The following is a 16,351-nucleotide window of genomic DNA, read 5'->3' as shown; positions in this document are numbered from 1 at the left end:
CGGGAGAGCGAAAGGAGAGGCGGGGCGTCCCTCCTGATTGGCAAGGGGCGGCGGCCAACGGGAGGGCCGCGCGGGCGGGGCCGCGGCGGCGGGCCAATGGGGAGCGGCGCGCGGCCCGGGCGAGCCCCTCAAAGGAGCGGGGCCGGCCGCCGATGGGTTCTCGCGCGGCGCGGCGGAGCGGGCGGGCGCGCAGCAGCAGCAGCAGCAGCAGCAGCGGCGGGGCTTGCCATGGGGCTGTAGGCGCCCGGACCCCCGGGGGCGCGTCCCGGCCGCTATGGGGCCGGCTGCGGGCGGCGGCGGCGTGGTGCCCTGGGCGGCGGAGGTGGGGCTGAGCGTGCTGCTCGCCGCGCTGTGCGGCAGCCTGTTCGCCTTCGCCTACCTGCAGCTGTGGCGGCTGCTGTGCTCGCGGGAGAAGCGGCTGGGCTACGGCTCGGCCGGCCTGTTCGTGTGCCTGGGCTGGGCGGCGCTGCGCACCGTGCTCTTCGCCTGCTGCCTGCAGGGCGCCCTGCGCGGGGGGGCCCTGCGCCGCCTGCCGCCCTTCGCGCACTGGCTGCTCTTCTGCTGCCCGCTCTGCCTCCTCTTCGCCGCCCTCTGCCTGCTCAACCTCTACTTCGCGGAGGTAAGGCCCGCCGGCACGGGGTTGGCAGCGCAGCGCCTCGCCCGGGGCTCCTCGAGAGGAGCTTGGCAAGGGTTTGCATCGCCTTGCCCTGGTCTCCTCTGGAGTAGCTTGGCAAGCGCGCCTCGGGTTTGCATCGCCTTGCCCGGGTCTCCTTGGCAAGGGTTTGCGTCGCCTTGTCCTGGTCTCCTCGAGAGTAGCGCGGCAGGCGCGCCTCGGGCTTGCCTTGCATCGCTTTTGCAGCGTGGAGGGGGGTGGGCGTTAAACTGGATTATCTGGGCGGAAACGCCCGGTCGCTGGAGCCTCCTTTCTTCCCTGTTCCAGCCAGGATCGAACACACGGACGTTCGAAGAACGTTCGAAGAACGTTCGAGCGTTCGATCCTGGCTGGAACGTTCGAAGAACGTTCGAGCGTTCGATCCTGGCTAGAACGTTCGAGCGTTCGATCCTGGCTGGAACGTTCGAAGAACGTCCGTGCGTTCGATCCTGGCTGGAATGTTCGAAGAACGTCCGTGCGTTCGATCCTGGCTGGAACGTTCGAAGAACGTTCGAGCGTTCGATCCTGGCTGGAACGTTCGAAGAACGTTCGAGCGTTCGATCCTGGCTGGAACGTTCGAAGAACGTCCGTGCGTTGGATCCTGGCTGGAACGTTCGAAGAACGTCCGTGCGTTGGATCCTGGCTGGAACGTTCGAAGAACGTTTGAGCGTTCGATCCTGGCTGGAACAGGGAAGAAAGGAGGCTCCAGCGACCGGGCGTTCGGCTGCAAAAAAAAATCCGGCCTCGGCCCCGCTCGGCAGGCGCAACAGCCGGCTGGCATGACGTCACCGCTCGGGAGCCCCCCCCCCCCCGCTTATTGTTGCCGCGGCCGGGCTCTTTCCCCGGGTCTGCAAGGGTCCCTTTCTTGCCCAGCCCTTTCCTGGCATTAGTGCCTGAACGGGTTAGCGTTGCGATGGGCGTGATGTTACTTATTTGACTTTACTTTATATTCTTTATGTTGTGGTTAAACTGTGTGATTGATAATTTTGGAAAGATAATTCTAAAAAATTTATTTAAAAAAAAGCATTGCAGTGGGCGTGGATCGCGGGGGGGGTTGGCTTGCCCTTGTCTCAGTCCTGGGGGGCTTTGTTGATCAGCTGTTCTCCCCCCCCCCTTTAAACTGGCTTTATACCTTGGGTGCAACCTGAAAAGTCCCAGCTGTCCGGCTTGGGGTTTTTTTTGCATTTTAGGCACCAGGGCTTCACCCCATTTTTCCTCGACTTGCCTACCAAATGACCTGGAGGGTTTTTTTCTCATTTGCATTCTTTTAATGTTACTCTTTAGCAACTGTTGGAGGCACAGTTTTGGGACAGACCTGCAGATGAACCTTTCTTCTTTTTCACACACACACCCCCAAACAGTGCGCTGCAGCATTGTCTTGTCACTTAGGCTGTGGTGTCAACAATGATTTCATTCTCCGGCGGGGAGGGGGGCGGAGAGGCATTCACATGATCGACCTGACGGGGAGGCTGCTCTCCTGGTTAGAAATAAACTCTGAAGGATGGGAAATAGCCGAAGCTGAGCGATGGGGGTGGGGATTGCCTTGGGCTGTGGTCCTCTGCCCACTTACTTGGGGTGGGGGGTAAACCCCGTTAGGAGCACAGGAATTTATGATCAGCTGAAATGGGCTTAGAATCAGGGCTGCAGGAGGCTTGGCCTGATAAAGCGGGTGCGTGTGCATGCATGCGCAGAGACACCGACAAGTTGCAGGGAACATCTGCGTGTGGTTTGTAGCCTTCCAGAAAGCAAGCTGGGATGGTTGAGGTCATCTCGATGGGCACCGAAAGGTGAAGCGTTCTAATTCACCGGCCTGCCTGGCTCCGACTCCCCAAGTCAGCTATGACCTCATTGGGACGCTTTGGGCAAATCTTACGTCTGCGTGCCTCTGTTTCCCCTTCTGTAACCTGCAGCTAATGGATGGCTACCTTAGCACGCTCCTTATGGTAAACCAGAAAGATGGGCAGAGCATTTAATTTATTGGTTTGTTTGTGTCATTTATAGCCAGCTTTTCTCCCCAGTGGGGTCCCAAAGCACATGAACACATGAAGCGGCCTTATACTGAATCAGACCCTTGGACCATTAATGACAGTATTGTCTACTCAGACCGGCAGCGGCGCTCCAGGGTCTCAGGCAAGGGTCTTTCCCATCTCATACCTGCCTAGTCCCTTTAACTGGAGATGCCGGGGATTGAACCTGGGACCTTCTGCATGCCAAGCAGATGTTCTACCACTGAACCACAGCCCCACCATATGGCGTTCTCTTTTCCTCCATTTTATCTTCACAATGACCCTGTGAGGTAGGTTAGGCTGGGAGTGTGTGACTGACCCAAGGTCATCTAGCAGGCTTCCATTGCAGAGTAGGGGTTGGAACCTGTGTCTACACTAACCATTATACTGGCTCCATCATTATGTTGTAAGCTTTGAGAGGCCGAATCCATTTTTTCAGATGTGTGAAAGCCGTATACTCAAGAATCATAGAATTGGAAGGGGCCATAGAGGCCATCTAGTCCAACCCCCGCTTAATGCAGGATCAACCTAGAGCATCCCTGACAAGTGTTTAGCCAGCCTCTGCTTGAAGAGTGCCAGTGAGGGGGAGCTCACCACCTCCCTAGGTAGCCAATTCCACTGTCGACCAACTCTTACTGTAAAAATGTGTTTCCTAATGTCCAGCCAATACCTTTCCTCCCTCAATTTAAACCCATTATTGCGAGTCCTGTCCTCTGCTGCCAACAGGAACAGCTCCCTGCCCTCCTCTAAGGGACAGCCCTTCAAATACTTAAAAGAGAGCAATCATGTCCCCCCTCAACCTCCTCCTCTCCAGACTAAACGTTCCCAGCTCCCTCAGCCTTTCCTCATAGGGCTTGGTCTCCAGGCCCCTGATCATCCTCGTCGCTCTCCTCTGCACCTGCTTGATTCTGGCCACATCTTTTTTTGAAGCGAGGCCTCCAGAACGGCACACAATACTCCAGGTGCAGCCTGACCAATGCAGTGTGCAGGGAAACTATGACATCTTATGATTTGGATATCATGCCTCTGTTGTTGCACCCCAATATCGCATTAGCCTTTTTTGTCGCTGCATCACACTGGCTGCTCATATTTAAATTACGGTCCACCCTTACCCCAAGATCTTGTTCACATACAGTTCTATATCTTCTGGTGTGTTTGCTGCTCCTCCCAATTTGGTGTCATCTGTGGATTTAGTGAGTAGTTCCTCCACACCCTCATCCAGATTGTTTTTAAAAATATTGAAAAGACAAGAAAAGAAGGCTGTCAGAGCATCTTGCGTGTAAAATGCGGTGGTTGCATTGGGGGTCATGCAGTGGGCCTCCTGCAGGATAGCAACTGCGAAGGAAAGAGGGAGTGAGAATCCACTGCAAATCTTCTTTCGGAAAAACACTAGCAAGAAGAGCTGGAGGAACGTTCCCTTGTGTTGGAGAATTTCCAGTGGCTTGTTTATCATGTCAGCAGCAGGAAGGGAGGGGATGCGGGCGTGTTTTCTATCTTGGGTACCCAAAGATGGCTCTGTTTGCCAGCAATTCTTCTCACCAGCTCTGGCAAGTTACAGAATCATAAGAGTTGGAAGGGGCCATGCAGGCCATCTAGTCCAACCGCCTGCTCAATGCAGGATCAGCCTAGAGCACCACTGATCTGTATTAGATATGAACATAAGAAAATGCCCTGCTGGGCCCTGCTGGGCCCATCAAGTCCAGTAGTCTGTTTACACAGTGGCAAACCAGGTGCCTCTAGGAAGCCCCCAAACAAGACGACTGCAGCAGTACTATCCTGCCTGTGTTCCACTGCACCCAAAATAATAGGCATGCTCCTCTGATACTAGAGAGAATAGGTATGCATCATGACTAGTATCCATTTTGACTAGTAGCCATGGATAGCCCTCTCCTCCATGAACATATCCACTCCCCTCTTAAAGCCGAAATGTAAGAAAAGCCCTGCTGGATCAAACCGAGGCCCATCAAGTCCAGCAGTCTGTTCACACAGTGGCCAACCAGGTGCCTCTAGGAAGCTCCCAAACAAGACGACTGCAGCAGCACCATCCTGCCTGTGTTCCACCGCACCCAAAATAACAGGCATGCTGGACAGGATAGGTCTGCATCATGACTGGTATCCATTTTAACTAGTAGCCATGAATACCCCTTTCCTCCATGAACATGTCCGCTCCCCTCTTCAAGCCTTCCAAGTTGGCAGCCATCACCACATTTGGGGGCAGGGAGTGCCACAATTAAACTATCCATTGTGTTGAATATCAATACTTTGAAATAATAAGAGGAAGTGACCCATCTGCAAAAGTAATAACATCTCCCACAGCATATTAAGATAATTGTAAGATCCTTGGGGTGTGGGACCTATTGTGGTGTAATCTGTAAAGTGCCTTGTATATTGGCAGCGCTCTAAAGGACAGGCCGGGTAGTACGGCCCATTCCCAGCAATGGCTGGAACTCCAGGTTTAATAAGGTTCCAGTAAGGTTGTACTAAGAGTTCCGTAACAGCGACAAAAGTCCCACAGCCTAGTTATTCGTACTCTAGACCCTAGAGCGGTTTGCTCATCCCTTTTGTTTTTCACAGTATTGTCTCCCAGATTTCAGTTGTGCGTTTCTTTGTTCCCCTTTCCTTGAGAAGTGGGAAATTGAGTGTAGCCTCCATGGAGAAGAGAAAGTGTTTGGAGATTGAGCGCTTCTGGGGCTGGAGGAAGCCGGAAGTCGCTTACAAGTTGAGCAGGCGCTGATGGGGGCAGCAGATCATTTCCATGAAAGATCCTGGGCCTCTACAGCTTGGACCAAGGCTGTTGTCAGACTAACTGAACAGACTTCTAATATTCCGGTGTACACTGTATTGGTCAGGCCACACCTGACCAATTGTGTGCAGTTCAGGAGGTCTCACTTCAAAAAGGATGTGGACAGAATCGAGCGGGTGCAGAGGAGAGCGACGAGGATGATCGGGGGTGGCTGGAGAAGAGGAGGTTGAGAGGGGACAGGATTGCTCTCGAAGTATTTGAAGGGCTGTCGCTGAGAGGAGGGCAGGGAGCTGTTCCTGTTGGCAGCAGAGGATGGGACTCGTAAGAAGGCGGTCAAGGGGAGACATGATAGAGGTCTATAAAATTATGCTTGTTATGGAGAGAGTGGACAGGGAGAAACTTTTCTCCCTCTAATGCCAGAACATGGGGTCATCTGCTGAAGCTAGAGGGTAAGAGATTCAAAACAGAAAAAGGGAAGAAATTGTGGAGCTCACTGCCCCAGGATGTGGTGTTCATGGCTACTAGTAAAAATGGATATTCATGGCTACTAGTAAAAATGGATACTAGTGATGATGCATACCTGTTCTCTCCAAGATCAGAGGAGCATGCCTTCCTTATGTTGCAGTTTTAACATGACGGGGTTAAACCGAGATCCTCTTATTATGGGCAGGAGCCTTTGCATGGTGTTCCCTTCAATGATAAACACCCTGTTTGGTCACCCTGCAAATAAAGGGTTTGTTTGTACATGAAAATAATGCTCCTGCCCAAAAGCCTGGCACAGTGGTTGGACTGGTAGTCTTCCGAGGCCAGGGCGGCCATTCTGGGCAAGGCTTCTAATGGGGAAGGAGCAAAGAGCAGCTTGATTTTTCTACCCGAAACTGGCAAGGGCACTCAGCCACGGCTGCAGCGCCTGCCTGAGATGCAAGCTGGGGAGTTTGGAACATAAGAACATGAGAAAAGCCCTGCTGGATCAGACCGAGGCCCATCAAGTCCAGCAGTTTGTTCACACAGTGGCCAGCCAGGTGCCTCTAGAAGCCCCCAAACAAGACGACTGCAGCAGCATTATCCTACCTGTGTTCCACGGGGATCAAGAAATGCATGGAGGAAAAGTCTATTAGTGGCTCTTAGCCCTGACAGCTGTATGTATCGTACTTGGACACTTCAGGCCTGAATACCAAATGATTAAATCCTCAGGGAAGGATTGCGTTTTTCATGCTCTGATTTGGAGCATCCCTGAGGCATTTGGCAGGTAGGTGGAGGTTAGGATGGCCACTGCTTGTACCATACAATGTTAATGGTTCTGTTATTTGATATTCAGTCTGTTTTTATTCCATCCTGTACTCTCAAATTATGGTGGGATTTAAGATCACAATAAGGCCTTTCTCTTGTTTGTCTTCACAGGTCATCTTCAAAGTCAAGTGCGCAGCTGAATTCAACAAATACAAGTAAGAATAGTGGCCATGGCTGAAGTTTACTAAATCAGCTGTCTCAATTGCCGATTAAAATGCTGCCTGTAATTAATTGGTGGGGCTACTAGTGACCAATGATAGGGTTGCCATAGGGATGGTTTGTTGGGCTTTATGTGAATTCCAGGCAACGCGTCAGTGTGCATTGGGGCCCATTAGCTAGTCTGGATTTTCAGGCCTCTATTTTTTTGAAGGTTTTTCAGTAAAGAAATAGGAAGAAAAAAATGCTGAAAATGTTAACCGGGAGAAGAGTGTCTTTGCATTACCTTCTTTCACTCTGGTTTCTTTGTCTTCAGGACTGCCTTATACCTGGCCTCCGTATTCACGAGTCTCTTCTTCCTGTTTGTGAACTTAACGTGTGCGTTATTGGTTCATGAGGATGCCCCGGAGGATCGGCTGAGATGGGCAGTTTTCACCCGGGCATTCGTCAACGACAGCCTCTTCATTCTCTGTGCCATTTTGCTGGCGTACTGCATGTGCCGGCTGTCCAGATTGTCTTCAGCAAACGTCTACCTCGAGTCCAAGGTAAAGGAGCACAGAACATATGAAGCTGCCTTATACTGAATCAGACCCTTGGACCATCAAAGTCAGTATTGTCTACTCAGAGTGGCAGTGGATCTCCAGGGTCTCAGGCAGAGGTCTTTAACATCACCTACTTGCCTAGTCCCTTTAACTGGAGATGCCGGGGATTGAACCTGGGACCGTCCGCATGCCCAGCAGATGTTCTACTGCTGAGCTATGGCCTGTATTGCGTGTTTCATGTGCAATCAAGTCACTTATGACTTATGGCGACCCTATGAATTAATGACCTCCAAAGCATTCTATCCTTAAGAGTCTTGCTCAGGTCTTGCAAATGGAGCGCCATAGCTTCCTTTATAGTCAATCCATGTCATGTTGGGTCTTCCTCTTTTACTGCTGCCTTCCACTTCCAGTGATTAAGAGCGGTGGTTTGGAACAGTGGACTCTATAATCTGGAGAACCAGGTTTGATTCCCCACTCCTCCACATGAGTGGCAGAGGCTGATCTGGTGAACTGGATTTGCTTACCCATTCCACATGAAGCCAGCTGGGTAACCTTGGGCGAGTCATGCTCTCTCAGCTCCATGAATTGGCAAGGGGTCTGGAGATCAAGTCCTATGAGGAAAGGTTGAAGGAGCTGGGTATGTTTAGCCTGAAGAGGAGAAGGCTGAGAGGGGATATGATAACCATCTTCAAGTACTTGAAGGGCTGTCATATAGAGGATGGTGCCGAGTTGTTTTCTGCTGCCCTAGAAGGTCAGACCAGAGCCAACGGTTTGAAATGAAATCAAAAGAGTTTCTGTCAAGACATTAGGAAGAATTTTCTAACAGAGCGGTTCCTCAGTGGAACAGGCTTCCTCAGGAGGTGGTCAGCTCTCCTTCCCTGGAGGTTTTTAAGCAGAGGCTCGATGACCATCTGTCAGCAATGCTGATTCTATGACTTTAGGCATATGATGGAGAGGGAGGGCATCCTGGCCATCTTCTGGGCATGGAGTAGAGGTCACTGGGAGTGCCGGGGAGAGAGGTAGTTGTGGATTTCCTGCATTGTGCAGGGGGTTGGACTAGATGACCCTGGTGGTTCCTTCCAACTCTATTCTTCTATGAATTTCTCTCCTGCAAGGTGCTCCATGACTCAGAGTTTGGGAACTGCTGGCCTAGGCTAACCTGGTCTTGTCAGATCTCAGAAGCTAAGCAGGGTCAGCCTGGCAAAGTATTTGGCTGGGAGATGTCCCAGGAATGCCAGGATCATGACACGGAGGCAGGCAACCGCAGACCACCTCTGAAGGTCTCTTGCCTTGAAAACCCCATCGGGGGTTGCCATAAGTCAGATGTGACTAGCTGGCAAAAAAAATAAACAACTTCCTCTAACTGGGCTGGTTGCTTCATAGCAGATCAAAGTGGGAGCTGCCAGTCTCCCATGTGGGAGATCCAATAGCCAACCATCTTGCGTCTTCCTTTTCCGATAAGAGCCATCTGGCTATCCTTGGGGCTACTCGAACAACCCAGCGCTTCTCGGTCGCATCCATTTCTCTGCAGCTCGGTGTGCTCAAATGGTTTAAAAGCGGTGTTTCAGTGCATAGCTGTTCTGGGTCCTTTCCTCTGCACACAATTGACCCAGCATAAAATAAGCGCTTAAGCGGAGAAAGAGCTAGGTTCCAAACTTTTGTGTTGTTAATGCGCCTCTTTCTCTTTTGCGCTTTTCCCCCCTCTAGGGTACATCTCTCTGCCAAGCTCTCATTGTGGGTTCGGTGTTCATCCTGTTGTGCTCGTCGAGGGCCTTCTATAACTTGGTGGCAGTGGCTATCTCCCCTGACCATGTGCCCAGTCCCTTCAACTATGGCTGGGACAGCCTTTTGGATCAGGTAATGAAGGCCTCTGAACCAGACCCCCCCCCCAATGGTCCCCATAAGTTAGGTGTTGTGCCTTGCTTCAGCACTTCCTGAACCTATTTGAACACACATGTGAATACATGAAGCTGCCTTATACTGAACCAGACCATTAGCCAGCGTGGTGTAGTGGTTAAGAGCGGTGGAGTCTGATCTTTCAGAACCGCGTTTGATTCCCCACTCCTCCACATGAGCAGCAAAGGCTAATCTGGTGAACTGGATTTGGTTCCCCACTCCTACACATTAAGCCAGCTGGGTGAACTTGAGCTAGTCACACTCTCTCAGCCTCACCTTCCGCTCAGGGTGTCTGTTGTGGGGAGGGGAAGGTGACTGTAAGATGGCTGGATTCTTCCTTAAGTGGTAGAGGAAGTCGGCATATAAAAACCAACTCTTCTAGTCCATCAAGGCCAGTATTGTCTACTCTGAGTGGCAGCTGCTCTCCTGGATTTCCAGCTGAGATCTTTCCCATCCCCTACTGCCTGATCTTTTCAACTGGAGGTGGCAGAGATTGAACCTCGGACCTTTTGTGTGCTAAGCAGATGTTCTGCCATTGAGCCACAGCCCCTCCCCTAATTTGTCAGTCTCATTACCTCCCCCCCCCCCACGCTGCTGGTAAACACGTGGGTGGTCCGTTCCTGGTTGGTGAGGACCCACCCTTTTTGGAGACCTCCCATGTCAAGCATGTGCCACTGAGCTGTGGCACCTCCCTCTCTCCCCCAAAGGGAAAGAGGCCTGCAAGAGCCCCTCGCATATTAAGGAACTGCTTGACAGAACCGTATAGCAAGGGGCCATGGCTTGGTGGTAAAGCATCTGCCAATATCCCAGGTTCAATCCCCAGCATCTCCAGTTAAAAAGGCCAGGTGATTTGAAATACTTCAGCCTGAGACCTAGAAAGCTACTGCCGGTCTGAGTAGTCAGTACAGACCTTGATGGGCCAAGCGCCTGATTCAGCATGAGGCAGCTTCATGTGTTCATGAGTCCTTGCATTGAAAGAAGTGCAGTCAACTTGAAGGGTCAAAACTATCTCTTTGAATTCAGGAAGTACCAGTGCAGCAAACTTTTCTGTGCATTAGCAGTTGTACTCTGCCATTATTTGCTCATTTTATTATTAACCTATGTTTTTATTATTTAATGTAACCTGAAATAGGCACAAGGTAGAAGGGCAGTGTATCACACTCTTGAAATAAAAGATGAGCTGGATGAGCTGATCAGTCCTCAAGGGAAGCCCCACGTGCAGCACTTAGTAGTAGTTTATCTTCAAGCTTGTGAAAGGATATAACTGAGCTGCTCGCTTACTCGCTTGTACCTGTGTGCATGACCTTTGAGTTTAGATGCTTGCTCCGTTTCTGCAGGCTCGAGGGGAAGAAGTCAGCAGTGAGGAGTACGTGGTCTTTGGGGTGGTCCTTTTCATCTGGGAACTTGTGCCAATTGTGTTTGTGGTCCTGTTCTTCCAAGCGCAGAGGCTGTCACAGAACTTGGTAAGGTGGCGGTGGGGTTTCCTTTGTCTAGATTTCTGTTTACATGCATGCACGTGTGCACAGCAGTAGGAATAATGGCTAAAACAGTTTGAAATGCACATGCAAAACGATTAAACAGGAACGGCCACTAGCCCAATGAAAAATAGCCAAATTTGTGGCAGGAGGCTTTTCCGCTTGTGGAAGCGGTACTAAAACTTAGGCAGAGATGTTGCCGCTCACCCTCTCCCAGGAGACTGTTTTCGCTGTGTATGATCCAATTCTGGCCATGGTGCCAGAATGCGCATCAAAAAAATCTACATGATGGCAGCTGGTCCAGAAATGGAAGTTGTTTTCTACAGATCTGTGGGAAACCCCAAGTCTGCAGAAAAAACGTAAATTTAAAATACTTGTAAAATGCTGGGATCACATGGCATTACCTCACGAGATCTTGGCAGCCATTTTGGGTTGCCTAGGTAATTGCAGACATCACCACCCGTGTTGTCTGTGGTTGCCTAGGTACTCCAAAATGGCTGCTGCATTTTTAGTTTGAAACTTTAAGTGCATGCGGGGGGGGAGAGTTGGTGGGTAGGAAAAATGAGAAGGAAAACTGGTAAGAAAGACAGGAAAGGAGCAAAAGGGGTGTGTGGGGGCTAAGGGCAGAGGGGGTGAGCTGAGGCAACAAGGAAAATTGGAAAGCCCTATCTCCTCCCCCCCAAATCCCAATAGCTCCCAGATAGTTCAGTATTCATTGTTTAAATAACAATCTCTCTCTCTCTCTCTCTCTCAACCTGTCAAGGCGCCTGCCGGAATGGTCAACAGCCACAGCTTCAGCTCCCGGGCCTACTTCTTTGACAATCCCCGGCGGTATGACAGTGATGACGATTTGCCCAGGCTTGAGGGAGGAAGAGGAGAAGGAGGAAGGTAGGGAGGCTGTGTGGGGTAATGTTATAAGTATGACTTTTAACCTGTGTCTTTCTCTGTATGGGACATTTGTGGTTTTCTAGTGGCTCAGGCCCCGGCTAGCCTGATCTCATCCGATCTCAGAAGCTAAGCAGGGTCAGCCCTGGTTAGTATTTGGATGGGAGACCACTAAGGAAGTCCAGGGTTGCTGGGCAGAGGAAGGCACTGGCAAAACCACCTCTGTTAGTCTGTTGCCATGAAAGCCCCAAAAAGGGGTCGCCATGAGTCGGCTGCGACTTGGCACTTTATACACACACACACACACACACAGTGGCTCAGGTTGATAGGATATCAAGCTGATAGAAAGTAGATTCCTTTGAAATGGGGTGTTGGAGGAGAGGGTTACGGATACCGTGGACTGTCCAAAAAACCAGTGGGTTCTAGATCAAATCAAGCCTGCACTCTCCCTAGAAGCTAAAATGACTCAACTGAGGCTGTCGTACTTTGGTCACATTATGAAAAGACAATCATGCTAGGAAAAGTTGAGGGCAGCAGGAAAAGAGGAAGACCCAACAGGAGATGGATTGACTCAATAAAGGAAGCCACAGCCTTCAATTTGCAAGACCTGAGCAAGGCTATTAAGGAAAGAATGTTTTGGAGGACATTGATTCATAGGGTCGCCATGAGTCGGAAGCGACTTAACGGCACTTAACACACATTCAGTGGCTCAGCTGTATAACCTTGGTAATTCTAACAGTTGAGAGGACGAGACTCGCTGGAAAAGCAATCATGCTAGGAAAAGTGGACGACCCAACAGGAGATAGATTGACTCCCTCAAGGAAGCCTCAGTTTGCCTGAGCAGGGCTATTAAGCGGAAGATGTTTTGGAGGTCATTCATTCATAGGGTCACCATAAGTCGGAGACAACTCGGTGGCAACACAAACACAAAAGTCAAACAGTAGCCATGCAAGGAAGGAAAGTTGCAGATCATGCGATGAGGTTGCCAATTCATATGTTAATGTGGTATCCAACAAGACACACTAACTTCTGAGTGCTCCGTGCATGTAGTAAATGAGCTCATTGGGAACGCTAAAACTCTCTCCTGATGAGCTAATTTACTACATGCGGGGAACTGGAGTGTTTCCTATAATGTCTTTACCTTACATTTTAGGCAGTACAATCTGGGAAGGGGCTGTGGCTCAGTGGTAGAGCCTCTGCTTGACAAGCAGGAGGTCCCAAGTTCAATCCCCGGCATCTCCAGTTAAAAACAGGTCATGCCAAACTAATCTCATATCTTTTTTTGAAAGAGTGACAGGTATGGTAACATGAAGGGAATGCTGTAGATGTAGTGTGCCTTGATTTCAGTAAAGCCTTTGATAAAGTTCCCCATGATCTTCTTGAAACAAAGCTAGTAAAATGTGGGCTGGACACTGCTACTGTTAGGTGGACTGGGAATTGGTTGACCAACCGAACCCAAAGGGTGCTCATTAATGGCACAACTTCATCCTGGAGAGGAGTGACCAGTGGGATACCACAGGGGTCTGTCCTGGGACCGGTACTATTTAATATTTTTATAAATTACTTGGATGACGGAATAGAGAGCATGCTAATCAAATTTGCAGATGACACCAAGTTAGGAGGGGTAGTTAATACCCCGGAGGGTAGGGTCAGAGTTCAGAATGACCTCGATAGACTGGAGAGCTGGGCCATAAGCAATAAAATGGATTTCAATAGGGAGAAGTATAAAGTACTTCACCTAGGCAGAAACAACATAAGGCACAGGTACAGGATGGGAGATAGTTGACTTGACAATAGTATATGTGAAAGAGATCTGGGAGTCTTAGTGGACCACAAACTGAACATGAGTCAACAGTGTGATGTGGCGGCTAAGAAGGCCAACGCAATTCTGGGCTGCATCAATAGGAGTATTGTGTCTAGATCAGGGGAAGTAATACTACCACTGTATTCTGCATTGGTCAAACCTCACTTGGAATACTGTGTTCAGTTTTTGGCTCCACAATTTAAGAAGTATGTTGACAAGTTGGAGCGTGTCCAGAGGAGGGCGACCAGAATGGTCAAAGGTCTGGAATCCATGCCCTATGAGGAGAGACTTAGGGAGTTGGGTTTGTTTAGTTTGGAAAAGAGAAGGTTGAGGGAAGACATGATAGCCATATTTAAATATTTGAAGGGATGTCATGTTGATGAGGGAATTAGCTTGTTCTCTGTTGCTCCAGAGACTAGGACACGGAGTAATGGATTTAAACTAATAGAAAAGTGATTCCACCTAAACGTTAGGAAGAACTTTCTGACAGTGAGGGCTGTTCGACGGTGGAATGCGCTGCCTCAGAGGGTGGTGGAGTCCCCATCTTTGGAAGTCTTTAAGCAGAGGCTAGATGGCTATCTGTCGGGAGTGCTTTGATTGTGGGATCCTGCATGGCGGGGGGGTTTGGGGTCACTGGGGATGTGGGGGGAGGTAGTTGTTAATTTCCTGCATTGTGCAGGGGGTTGGACTAGATGACCCTGGTGGTCCCTTCCAACTCTGATTCTGTAAGGCCCAGCCAAACCTTATTTTGGCTTTGAGGGGAACTAGAGACTGCGATACCCAGAAGGGACTTTCTTCAGAGACTGTGATGGGTGGAACGGTGGCAGGCTAAGAGATGTAAAGCTTCCAGTTCAAAATCTCCCACAGTGAAAAATTCTACAGGGGGTGGCCTTAGGAAGCCCACTCAGCCCCACATCTACAATGGGGGGAGAACCAGATATTTTCCTTGCATGGACTTGCAATCTTAATTTTTATAAGCAACTGGATGGAGCCATTTCAACACACCGATGCCTGGTCTGGTTTAGCAGTTGAATTGCTAAGTCCCATATATGTGCATGTGGTGACTATAGGGAACCTCCATAGTCAGAGGCAGTATACCTAGAATGCAATATCTGGAGAGATGCTTTGGCCTTTCTGCCCTGTTTGTTGGCCCTCCAGGGTAACTGGATTGCCACAGTGTGAAACAGGGATGCTGGATTAGGTGGGCCACTGGTCTGATCCAGCAGGGCTGCTCTTATGTCATCTTGACATACAGGCACATGCTAAACATGAATCCCTTGTCATGTGCTCTGAAGCATGCACCAAAAGTCTTCCTTTGTGCAACCATGCAACGCTGATACAGTACAATCAAGATGCTTGTGTGCATAGAACCGTTAATGTTAGTCAATTGTGTTCTGCAGGGCTGTTGTGTTTATCTTGTACTGCTGATGTATTTTCTTTGCCAGATCAAGCTCTGGCATTCTGGCCCGCTTTTATCTTTTTTGTTTCTTCTCTCCATAGCTTGGCTACTCCCCAGAACTCCGGCTGGTACGGTTCTCTGACGGAGAGTGACAACGGCAGCGTGATACCTCCCCTGAGTGCATCTAGCGTGGTTGCTGCCCCCTCTTCTCTTTGAGCGTGGAGGTGCGGAGTCAAAGGCTCCGCACAATTTTCTCCTGGCACCCCAGAACTGATGATGGCACATCTTTTGGTGGGGACGCCAGCAGGTGTGAAGAAAGCCAGACCCTGCTGGGACCCACAAGTGTTGAAATCTGGGACCAGAACTGGAGAACTCTGAGTCAGCTGCTGCCATTGGGTACCTGCAACTATGGAAACAAATGCTGGGACGGAAGTTTCTAGTCCTGTGTGTTGGTGTGGGGGCTGAACAGGATGCTGGCTTGGCAGCTGACAGCAGCAGAATGACTGTTGGAACAACTTGCCTCCCGGATGGACATTTTGCACTTTTTAAACTGAGCCTTTCTAAGGCGCGAAAGCTTTCCCTCCTAGCCTTTTCCTTTTCAGTGACGGGACGACTGTTCGGCAGTACGCTTTCATTTGCACATCCGTAGCTGGGAAAGGCAATTTTTGTCTTCCTTGGGAGGACTGGATCGCCTCCGCGTAATTTAATAGTGGAACTTTTTTCTCGGATTTGCTGGGGGCGGGTCTCTCTTTGCTTTTTGGTCTGTACTTTTAAATGGGGGTGGGTGGGGAGATTCCTACCAAGAATGCTAACATTTGAGTGCCATATTCTCTCCAGGGGAACTTAACTTGCCGTTAAAACTTCCCAACTGTTCCACTTGTCATCCTGGGACCATGGGAGCGGGGGAACAAACCCCCTTTTGCATGACTGTTTAGCAGCCCTTTTTCTAGCATCCAGCTTTCTGATTTGTTAAGAGTGGATAACCTGCGACCCCAAAGTATTTTTTGGCCACAGTGGCTCCCTGGGGGCTTATTATTTGCACATTCCAGGTTGGAATGAAGCAGATCGGTTCAGTGGCCACGAAGGCTCTCGTTCCCCTGGAACGAGGAAAATGGCTAGTTGAGAAGGAAACTGGAAGTACATAACACCACTTCCTGTTTAGATGCTGGGGACTGGATGAGATCAGAGGGGGAACAGCAAAGCTAGAAGTGGCGCCTCTGCTGTCCAAGACCACTGGAAGAGGGTGTAGTGTGCCCCTTGCCACTCAGGAAGGTCCTTTGAATATCTGCAGTACAGCCAAATAATGCACACAGTGACCTCGAGAAGCACAGTTAGAAATGTGGGCAGCTGGGAACAGTTGCTGGGAAACACAAGCTTAGAACTGAAGGGGGAAATGCCCTGCTTGCGTGTCTTAGAACCCAGAGAAAGCCCTTTAGGATCTCAAGGCCCCCCTCAATAGCATTTTCTGGATCAGCCTGCGCAGAACACGCTGACCCAGCCGTG

The 16,351-nt window shown here is 50.1% G+C and overlaps 2 protein-coding genes across 2 annotated transcripts in view; both read left to right on the top strand.

The window, feature by feature from the left end:
• The window catches only part of PSMC6 (proteasome 26S subunit, ATPase 6), a 126,286-nt gene that overhangs the window by 38,299 nt on the left and 71,636 nt on the right, over nucleotides 1–16,351 (top strand). The window lies entirely within an intron of this gene.
• Nucleotides 275–15,064, top strand: GPR137C (G protein-coupled receptor 137C). The gene is made up of 7 exons (XM_056851132.1): nucleotides 275–619; nucleotides 6,803–6,846; nucleotides 7,164–7,392; nucleotides 9,097–9,246; nucleotides 10,623–10,748; nucleotides 11,524–11,648; nucleotides 14,950–15,064. Exons 1-7 carry the CDS (start codon nucleotides 275–277, stop codon nucleotides 15,062–15,064), a joined length of 1,134 nt encoding a protein of 377 aa, XP_056707110.1.

This window comes from Euleptes europaea, chromosome 6 (genome assembly GCF_029931775.1).
Source record: "Euleptes europaea isolate rEulEur1 chromosome 6, rEulEur1.hap1, whole genome shotgun sequence".
Taxonomy (NCBI): Eukaryota; Metazoa; Chordata; class Lepidosauria; order Squamata; family Sphaerodactylidae; genus Euleptes; species Euleptes europaea.
Note: the sequence above shows the minus strand (reverse complement) of the source record. Positions and strands in the feature narration are given on the sequence as shown.